At 43.4% G+C, this 10,500-nt stretch overlaps 1 protein-coding gene across 1 annotated transcript in view; it reads right to left on the reverse strand.

The window, feature by feature from the left end:
- The window catches only part of LOC308129865 (cadherin-4-like), a gene marked incomplete at its 5' end in the record, with an annotated part of 228,922 nt that overhangs the window by 16,156 nt on the left and 202,266 nt on the right, over positions 1-10,500 (reverse strand). Inside the window, 3 exons of the mRNA XM_080495974.1 lie at positions 1,155-1,411; positions 4,415-4,600; positions 9,863-10,000. Coding sequence (XP_080352100.1) covers positions 1,155-1,411; positions 4,415-4,600; positions 9,863-10,000 — 581 coding nt within the window. The remainder of the gene's footprint in view (positions 1-1,154; positions 1,412-4,414; positions 4,601-9,862; positions 10,001-10,500) is intronic.

Here is a 10,500-nt window from a genome sequence, read left to right on the forward strand (position 1 = left end):
GTTCCATCCCTTTATCTCTTTGCGTTTCATGCGGCGCGAGAACAAGAACATACAGCAGGGAAAAGGACGGGGAGGAGAGAGAAAGAGATATTTGGTGTCTTCCTAAATTATAATGTACACCCAATTTACTCTCATTTACTGTGAAATTAGCTGAGAAATTTGTTTAGATCTTTACTCCAGAGAAAATTGGAAGGACGTGTGAGGTGGCTGGGAGGAGGCAATATCCATGTCACACCAAACGTCCGTGTTATGGGCTCAATTGCGACTTTATTTATTTATTTTTTGAGCCTGGTGAGATCACACCGGTACAAAAATTACAACCGACACGGTCATGCAGTTTGTGAGGACAGGTTTAAACACAGTAGATTTGTGTGATCATAATCTATAACCTTCTCTTTGCAATGTCAGTATCCTGCGAAGTGTTCTTAATAGATTACCGCTAACTTTGAAAGGCCATAGTGCAGCCTCTGCTGCTGTCAGGCTGACAGCAGGACTGAGAAAAGGCCTGCTGGTCATATAAAGGTTGGTTTACATTTAAAATCCAGAGGGGCTTTGCACCGAGAAAGAACACTGCAGGTGGACATAATGCTGTGTCAGGTGTTTGGGCTCAAGCCAGCTGTTCTCTTCAGTGCATACACCATTCTCTCTCTCTTTCTCTCTCTCGCTCTCTCTCTAATTCACTCAATGCGTGTCTGTGTGTGTGTGTGTGTATGCATGCACCTGCATGTATGTGCTCATGCAAGCCAAAGAATGCAAGCACGTCTGATTACCCCAGAAGCTATTGCTCCCTATTAACCTTTTTACCCTCCTTACGCAGTGTTCCACCGCTGGCTCGTAAACTTCCCACAGTAAGACTTTGAGGGATGGGCAATGCCAAAATATAGTCTGCTTGTTGAACTTTGACACCTAACTACTGACATGGAACCTATCCAAGAAGCTTTTCAGCTCAATGTCGGTGCCTATGGAGAGATTTCTGGCAGGCTGGTGCTTGCAGAGCAGTTAACGAGGCTTTAACCCTTTTATCAGAAATGTACGTTCAATACTTATAAATAAATGCAACAGAACTGAACTAATCAGTTCTAAATAAGTGTAACAAGAAACTAATTACATACTATAAAAATGTTATATTAGAAGTCTTATCTATCATTCAGTACCTGATTATCTGCTGCATCTGGAGTCGATCGGGGTCGGAGGCGGAGAAGGTCGTCAGGCTTGTGCCGGCTGGGACTCCCTCCTCGAAGCGGATGTGTTTGGGGTTTGTGGGGAAGTAAGGAGGCTCGTTAACATCCTGGACAGATATAGTGACCCCAGCTGTGGACTGCAGTGAGGACTGGATGCCGCTGGCAAGGTGGGCCTGATTGGAGACCACCACCGTCAACATGAAGGCACGGTTCATCTCAAAGTCTACAGGCTAGAGGAGAGGAGAAAGACTCCATGAGTTTGTGACAAAAAATAAATGGAAAGAGTTTGACATCAGGCATGCCCCTTATATGGATAAGGACATATATATATAAGGACATTTACTTGTTTCTTTCTTTGTTGATGCATCAATTTCCTTTATAACTTTGGATGAATGAGCGTAGCGTGAACATATCAACAACTACATCTTTATTTTCAAATATAAATAATAATCATATGCAGGATTTTGTTCCAGGTTCGATTGAATAACAATTCAAAATCATTAAAACAAAGAGGCAAATTCACAGTTACAGCATGTTTTACAGTTTGTTTTGCAACAGGGAGCAAATAAGTAGAGAGTTGAAATTGAACGGAAAAAAAAAACAATCTCTTCTCCATGGTCTCTTCATTACAACTAATAAAATCATCACTGCTCTCATTTATGAGAAAAATATGTTAAGTGTAATGTGTACAACAAACACAATACTGATCATAGTGTGAGGACTGTCAACATTTCTCTCCACCTGTGCCAGGGGAGACTGTGTTAAACCTTGTTCATGATAAAGGACATGATAAATGAACAGATGCCGTGTCAAGTGGTCCCCTTGATAAACAAACATGCACACTGAGCCGGGCTGAGACAATTCACTGGGTGCTGTCAAGCCTCTGACTTTTGAGTGTGTGTGTGTGTGTGTGTGTGTGTGTGTGTGTGTGTGTGTGTGTGTGTGTGTGTGTGTGTGTGTGTGTGTGTGTGTGTGTGTGTGTGTGTGTGTGTGTGTGTGTGTGTGTGTGTGTGTGTATTCTACGGGGGATTTTGCCAGCTGAGCTTAAATCGGAGTGACAGCTCTGTGCTCCCCTAATGAAGACAACACGATTAGGTTCAAATGACAACAACAAGCACGGCAACAAAAAACAGAACAAATATGCTGCTTGTAGGTACGGCTGGCACATTTCTAAACAAGTGGATGATGATTACTGCTGCGGAGCTTGTGTCTCTGGTGTTGACGATAATTTTAATGATTTCGAGCACACTTTATGTTCCATTGCATGACGGTTACCAGCGGACAGTGAGAGCGCCGCTCTGATACAAAAAGACATCTTTAATCATGGAGATTGGTTGACAAGGGCATTGAAGAGGAGGTGTTTATGTGCATCTAACATTTTGATATAGCTTGCTTGTCTATGTGCATGCATGGAGGTATCAGTAAATGTAAGCATACGGGTGTGCATTCATTTGCGACCCCGTGGCGTATTGGGAACTCATTTGCAGGCTAACCACGCTCAAGGCTCTTTGATCTACAGCCAGTGGTATTCAGAGCACAGGGAGGTCTAGAGTATAGCTGTAGGCTAACTAAAACACACATACACACTCAGGCACACACACCCTGAGGGAAGCCAGAGGGGTGAGAGGTCAATAACACGGCTTCCATCTTTTGCCCATGAGCCATTACAGCTTACATCTCCTCTGTATCGTTTCACTCATTCCACTCTTTCCTTTCACCTAATTCGTTCCGCTGGACTCCAACTTTCTACCCCCTCATCTTCTCACCTCTGCTCGACTCCAGCTTTCTGTGATCTGCGCTCTCTGCGGACTGCAATCCTCAATCCTCGGAAATCTGTCTTCACTTCACTTCTCTCCTCCTCTCCACTTCTGCTGACATCTTCCGTATTTATCATAAGCTGTGATTTACATAGCTTAATGACTCATTCAAAGCAGTGGATTTATTTGTGTGCTTTTACGTGTGTTTGTTTGCCTACTTGCTGTATTACAGTGCAGCAAATTGAGAATACGATTCATGAACTCCCTAGCGATCAGTGTAAACGCGTGACATGTTGTGGGTAAGACCTCGCCCATTGTTTACAGAGAGGTTCATGTCTCTGGTGAGAGAATGACACACACCTTAGTGTCAGTGTGATACGATGTGTCGGCGCTAGCAGCCGCAGACGTCTTGGTAAAAATAGGAACAACAAGGTAGCGTCTTCTTATGGCTTCTTGCCTTTACCTATCACAACCTGTCTGATGTCAATGTTGCAGCTCTGTTTTCCCGGAGCAAGCAAGAGCCCCTCTGTTTTCTTGTTGAGACAGTCTATTGCTCGCTCCTTCCCAGGGGGTGTCCTTTCTCTTATTTTATGATTTCATGATAACCTCCCATGGGTCTCTATGCAAGCTTACGGGTACCAGGCTGCCTACTGAATTTTACATCAGGGAGTTGGAGGAATGGATTATAAAAGGCAGTCATCTAGAGATAATGAAGAGAAGCAAAATGCCAATGCTCATTGCTCAGGGTGCTCTGGGAATTATAAAGAGATGTTTTTGCTATTTCTTAAGATTATTGTATGATGGGTGATGTGATTCGCAGATGTCAGCTACACAATAATAAATACCCCTGGGTACTTGAAGGTCATACACATAAACACATTACGAAAATGGATGAGGCACGACGCTCACTGTGAGCAGAAGCTCATGGGTGAATGCAGACATCCTAATTCTGATCTACAGTAAAGACACACGCACAGACACAGAATAGGGATTTTATGATTTCTTTTTTTTTATATTATTTTAGAAATGGACCTAAAACCTTTAAACAACCTCATCCAGGAGGCCAAACACTCACGTAGCAGGTTGTTACAAGACATGTCTTTGTTGCTGCTGTCATTTACCGCAGTGACTGGAACATTATGAGGGTGTAAAAACTGTTGCCTCTGTAATTGAGAAATCGATACTTAATTTGCTACAGTGGTCACAACAGCCATTGTGCTTAAGCCTGCGTGTGAGTGTATGAGTTGTTTCTGAAGGGCACAGCAGCTTCCAATACCTCATTTGGACATAAAGGGGCACACGAAAGGCAAAGACCCCAGCCTGTCCCCATTTAGCTGTGTAGTCTATTATTACCAAATGTGTTGAAACACATATGGGAGCTGGCATTCTGCATAGAAAAAAGGATATCATCGTTTTTCCTGCAGTGACCTCCATAAGGCTAAAAGCTGATTGTCTTATGATCGACAAGTATCTTACCTTCACCACGGTGACCATGCCATCATTGGTGACAGGGTCAGTGCGGATAGTAAAGTGCCCGGACGGGTCTCCGCTGATGATCCTGTAGACAGCGTTCCAGTTAGGCGAGTGTGGCTGGTCAGCATCTATAACTGTCAGATTAGCCACTACAAGGTCCACTCGGTTTTCCGGGACCTCACCAGAAAACTGCGAAAAAGCAAAGTGAAATGTTACCTTGTGATACATCACCTCAAAAAATTGTTGTTGTTTTTTTTCACACTGTCGGCAGTCTTTCAGGATGCACTGAACCGTTTGAGTGTGGCAATTTCTACAAAATCCATTAAGTACCTACGTATCTTTCATTCTGTTTTAGTTTATAAAGACAAACTTCCTTTCGGGCTTTTAGGTAGCATCATTTTAATGATCTCTTATTTTACCACAGCCGAGTAGTAAACAAGCAGTAAACACAGTTACACACAATCAAGCACATGCACACTGGGGCGTTGTTCCAGTTTCAGTGTTCTCTGTATTCCTCGTGCACTCTTGATGAGCAATAATATTTCATTCCTTTGAAAGCCTGAGTGACAAAGGAGCAAAGAATGGATGCAGAGAAAGGGGCCTGCAGCAGGGAGGGTTGAACCAGCTGTTTGAGTGTATATAAGTGGTTTTTAGTTGTCCCCATGCTGTACAAACACATGTGCTTTGTCCTGATAAGCCTGACGTGGAGTGAGCTGCTGTCTGTCATGTGTCTGTTATGCTGGGGATTGATCAAAGCTGCACAGGCTCAAGGGATAAAACCCGCAAAGACCAGTTAACTACAGCGACGACTCCATTGCAACTCAGCAAAACACAAGTTGCCTGTAGCCCCACCTACACAAACAACCCATCAACTCCTCAGCAATCACTCAAGGTCGGAGCGTGTTGGCGTGTCTTCACCTCATCTGGAGGCAACAGGCATGCAGCGCCATACAGTCACTGTGTAACCATGAGTAACAGGCGTGAAGGAGCTACTGAGCCGCTTAAGTGAGTGCTGGATATCAAAGAGCAAAGCCTCAGACCAAACACTCCAATGGACCATAATACGCTGCCTGGCAACCCTCGCATCACCCAGCAAACAGCCGACAGCAGCGGGCAGATTAGGGGGGGGGGGGCTGCTCAGAGACTCAATGACATTCTTAAGACAACAGACAAGTCCGGGTGGTCCTGACGCTCTGTCTGCTTTGGATAAGTATGTTGTATGTTAGCGTCACAGTGAGTGCCTGCACGCGTGTGCGTTTTATTACTATGGAGTGGATTCAGGATTCGCCAATGCCAATTCAATAAAATGAAACTTTCATCTAGGATTTTTCTGCTCCTAAGAGCCCCTGACATTTTCCTTCTCTGCACAAGGTAAACAACTATAAGGCCAAGTGTCAACCAGGCCTGATTGAAGGTATTGTAGGATCCACCGTGGCTGTGATCGCGAGTACTGCAGTTTGAAAGTGAATGTCATATTGCTTCCTATAGAGCAATATGGTGTGTTACAACGAGCCTCCGGGGTTGAGGTAACATAAGATACATGCTCAAACCTGCCTTTTCAAAACACTCTACACCCTATAACAGTATTTTCAAAACTATTACAAGACAAATCAATTTCACATTTCATAGTTTTCCATTGTTAAAAACTGCAACACACAAATTGTAACAGTAATTTCAATCAAATATATCTATATATTTGTTTTTTTTTAATGCAGCAATGTTTGTGAGATTTGAATTGATCTGATGTAGTTATAACAAGATTACTTGCCTTAACATGCTAACAAAATTAATAAAGAAAGGATTCAAGGAATGCAACAGATGTAAACACTCTCGAGGAAACAAAAGGCTCACTATAGGATGAACTTTCCAATGAAAATGTGTTTTCTTTCTCTTTCAGAATGGCAGTTCCTCGCAATTATTTGCTACTTTCAGCTCAACTTAATGATTGTCTTTGTGTCTTAAGACATCTTAATTTTTCTGAAATTGATCTTTGATGTTTGCTGGGGTACGTTGTCAATAATGGATGAAACAGAGAGTGTTTTAGTTGCTTTTGGAAAAACCTTGGCGTTGTTCTCTTTCTTTTTCTCGCTTAATAATTTATTAGACGAGTACTACTTTGGCTCCGGCTGGTTCTCGCAATGCAATGCAGCTGGTGATTGTTTCAGTGCTGAATTGCTGTCTGACTGCTTTTAGGCAGTGGATCAGACTTTGCCTGATCAGGCAGTTTTTCTCCCTGTGATACTGTATCTGGTCCCCAATGCTGGACTGGAGGGAAGGAGGGGGGAGCTCTTTGATTGTGATTGGCACAGAGCGCAGTTGGCATTCTCACAACACTTGACAAAACACCTCTTGCCAACACCCTCACCCCTCTGTCATTATTTTGGCAGTCGGTAAAGACTGAAGGAGGCAAGGGGAGGTGAAAGAGAGCAAGGAGAAGCGGCAGGGAACTTCATCATCTGAACTTTGTCAGCTATAGGAAGGAGGTCCCGGAAGCACTGCAGACAATCCTGCACACAGATTTCCTGACGGCATGATTATAAGTCTTTACAGTAACGCCACACACCATGTGAGGCACAATTATTGTGTGCTGCATTCAATGCATAAACAAACAAACAAGATGAATAACTTTTCTCATTTCGTCTCATCTATCTGCATCAAACACAATGCATACATATACACAGTCATGAATGAGCACCCGCAGCGTGCGCACGCACGCACGCACGCACGCACGCACGCACGCACGCACGCACACACACACACACACACACACACACACACACACACACACACACACACACACACACTTCATCCTTTGCTGCCTTGAAAAATAGGCCAGTCTCTGATAGGCATGATGAAATATTAATCATCAACATTAAAGACAAATTCCCCAAACTTTATATTTCTGGGACACATTGAAAGATCTATGGGGTTTATTGCAAACACTAAATATTTGCATAATGGCCTGCATTCTCAACAAAATGGCTTTTATGTTATCCCTCCACTAAAATGGATGATTTATGAAGGGAGCGGGTAAAAGTGCTTGGCTCATAGTGGCTCCAACACCCCCACTAAAGTTTATCATCAGTATCCATGATAGTATTAACTTCCCCCCTGTGACGATGATGGAAATGCACTTAAACACGGTGGAATACAGTTAGAGAATATCAATCTATTATTGCTCAGTATCATCAATAAACTGCCATCAGTAGAGAATCTTAATGCAAGAAGGGGGTGCCGAGTCAGGAAAGACCTCTGATTTACAACGGAGCACGTCTGCACTTTATCAACGCGCTGTAGAAAATAGCTCCTGCGACAAAATAATTTTAAAATTCTTTTCACCCTTCCCATCATTCCCCCATCACTTTTTCTTCTTTCCATTTTTCACCTCAGAGTAAGCACGGTGGTCTAGGCATCAGTGAGGCTTTTTACTTTGTTCTCTTCTTGCTCACTCGCTCATCTTCTTATTCTGGCCTCTTTTTTTCTTTTTCTGCCCTCTAATTGTACATTTCCTGCTGTGTGTGATGTAGCAGCTCTCTGATGAGCTCAACGGCTGACACATGCTTACTGGCAATGCTAACTCATCATCATAAGGATCTTATTGCCTCCAGGGCAAATGCTAATGCTAACTCTTCTGCTACCACCTCAAAGAGATGAGCGCTCCGTACTGCTGATATGGTCTCCGCCACTCCTGCTGCCGTTGCCGAGCTAAGCACCTTATCTACCCAACAGGCCCGTGTTCTCATCACCAATGATAGGGGAGTACGCAACCTGAATAATCCCGACACCTGAAGCCACACCGACACCTAAAAAAGATTTTTCATCACATCGCAAATGCAGACAAACTGACTTGGCCATGTTTACTTCACAAAATAAATTCTTGTGTCAGCCGCATCGAATGTAGCTCATTTCAAACCATACAAATATATATTTCCTTTCTTTGCAGCTGAATACTAGGAAACACTGCTGCCATCTTGGCTGTTCCGCCGAGACATCTGAACATTTAGCAGCTCTGAGAGAAGTAGTCAGACTAAAACTGGATCAAAAGAGAAATCTCCAACCTCAGTAATTCATTTAGTGGCAGTGCAATGCAGTTATATCATTCATATAATACATTATGTACAGGGCAATGCATTTAATTTCATTTAATTAATTTACATTAGGCCACCAGAAAGGAGACTTTGACTGATAGTCAAAATTAAGAGAGAGGAGGAACAATGCCGTATCTGTATTGGCTATTAAAAAATATACTAGCTTTTCACCTGCTCACTGATTATTTTGGGTACAGTGGGGTTTGTCATTCAGGTTGGATTTGTTATGTGGAATTGGAGAATTTCTATAACCATGTGTACCAAGGTGTATTCTGGGAGGTGGTTTGGGGGTATGGTGTATCTGGCCCACTTCTGTTGGTTATCCAGACTCTGTAGCTCTGGTGTGAGAACTGTATCCACGGGTGTCACACGCAGCCATTGTCAGCAGGGCAACATGTCAGAAGGCCAAAGGGTGGCATCTCTGCTTTTTCCAGATGATGTTGTCATTGTCACTGCTTCCAGTAATCAACTTAACAATTTGTCTCTTTGTGTGAAGCCTTCGAGATGCAGGCATCTAAGTCTGAGTCCATGGTATGCCACCTCCAGGTAGGAGTGAGAGCCTTCCTGAAACGGAGGAATTCAAGCAGCTTATTCTTGAGTGATATGGGGGGGTGGTTCACTCGTCTTAATAGAGTGAGAAGCTCAACCATCCGGGAGACTTGTACTTGAGCTGCTAATCCCCTGCATTCAAAGAGCCAGCTCTGGTGGTTCAGGCATGGTGCCTCCTTGTCACTTCCCACTAGACGTTCACCAGGCATAACCCTCGCAGAGAAGGTGCCCAGGTCACCCCAGAAGCCATTGGATAGCAGCTTCGTTCCTCAAAGTAGAAAAGCTAGAGAAAGTTCAGGGGGACTGGAATCCCTTGATTTCTTTTCTTTCCATACTGATATCACAACTCTTTGTGGACTAAACCAGAAAAAAGTTTGTTTTGATTATTTGCTCTCTTTAAATAGTTTTTGTCGGCTTTTTTTCCAATAGTCATGGTTTTCCTGTGCTTAAAAACTAATGTTATATCTTAGTCCTAGTTTGTGGGAAGGTGTGCATGTGGTTGGGTCACCTATAAAGAAATGTGTCCTTCACATCTGACAAACTCCCTTTGCTGTCCTTACGTAAATCGTGAATTGCTGCAAAATAACAGTTTTATGGCAACATTTTCTTGGTTTTTCATTTCACGGCAACCGCCATTTAAAGTCTTTTTTCCATTACTTCTTCCCCCCTATCTTGTCTTTTTCCTAATATACGACTTGGTTTTACCTTCTCCTCCAGCATTCTAATAATTCCCACCCTATCCACTGAACCAAGTCGCCCCCCTTCTCGCAATTGTTACCCTTTCCCCTCCGCTCCCTTATGTGTAATAACTCACAGTTCTGGAGGTCAGCATGGGCGGATTGTCATTGATGTCCGTGACAGTGATGATGGCAGTGGCTGTGTTGGAAAGGCCAAAGTTCAGGTTTCCCTCCATGTCCGTAGCCTGCACAATGATGGTATACTGGGACACTTTCTGTAGAAGGGAGAGATAGAAAAAAAAAAAAAACAGCGTGCAGTTATTCTTCTGCAAAAAGGCTTTTTCTTCCCCAAGTCTGCAGCAGCAGTCCCAGACTGTGACTCCCAGGAGGAAAAAGCTGAGTCTGTGTTCTGTTCTGTAGTCACTGTCCATGGTTTGAAAACCAGAATCACAAGAAGGAAGTTCTTTCATTTGACTAAGTTGAAACCTCCTCAGTGGAGCATATCGAGACTTTACACCTTCTGAAGGCTGCAGTAGGAAGTCTCCCCATGGGTGGAGTGCGTCATCAAAGTCATCAAAAGCATCACTTATTCACAGCCACTGATGGGCAGATGTGAAGACAATGATCCAACTGATGGAGATTATTAGACACATCTATGAAGTGATAATATGGGAGAACGATAAATGCCATTCATCTTTCAAAACGATAGTGTCACTTCCCTGGGAGCTGAAATATGGTTCTCTTATTGTACTTAAGGGTCTTTGAGCTGCACTGC

Source organism: Blennius ocellaris, assembly GCF_963422515.1.
Source record: "Blennius ocellaris genome assembly, chromosome: 5".
NCBI classification, from domain to species: domain Eukaryota; kingdom Metazoa; phylum Chordata; class Actinopteri; order Blenniiformes; family Blenniidae; genus Blennius; species Blennius ocellaris.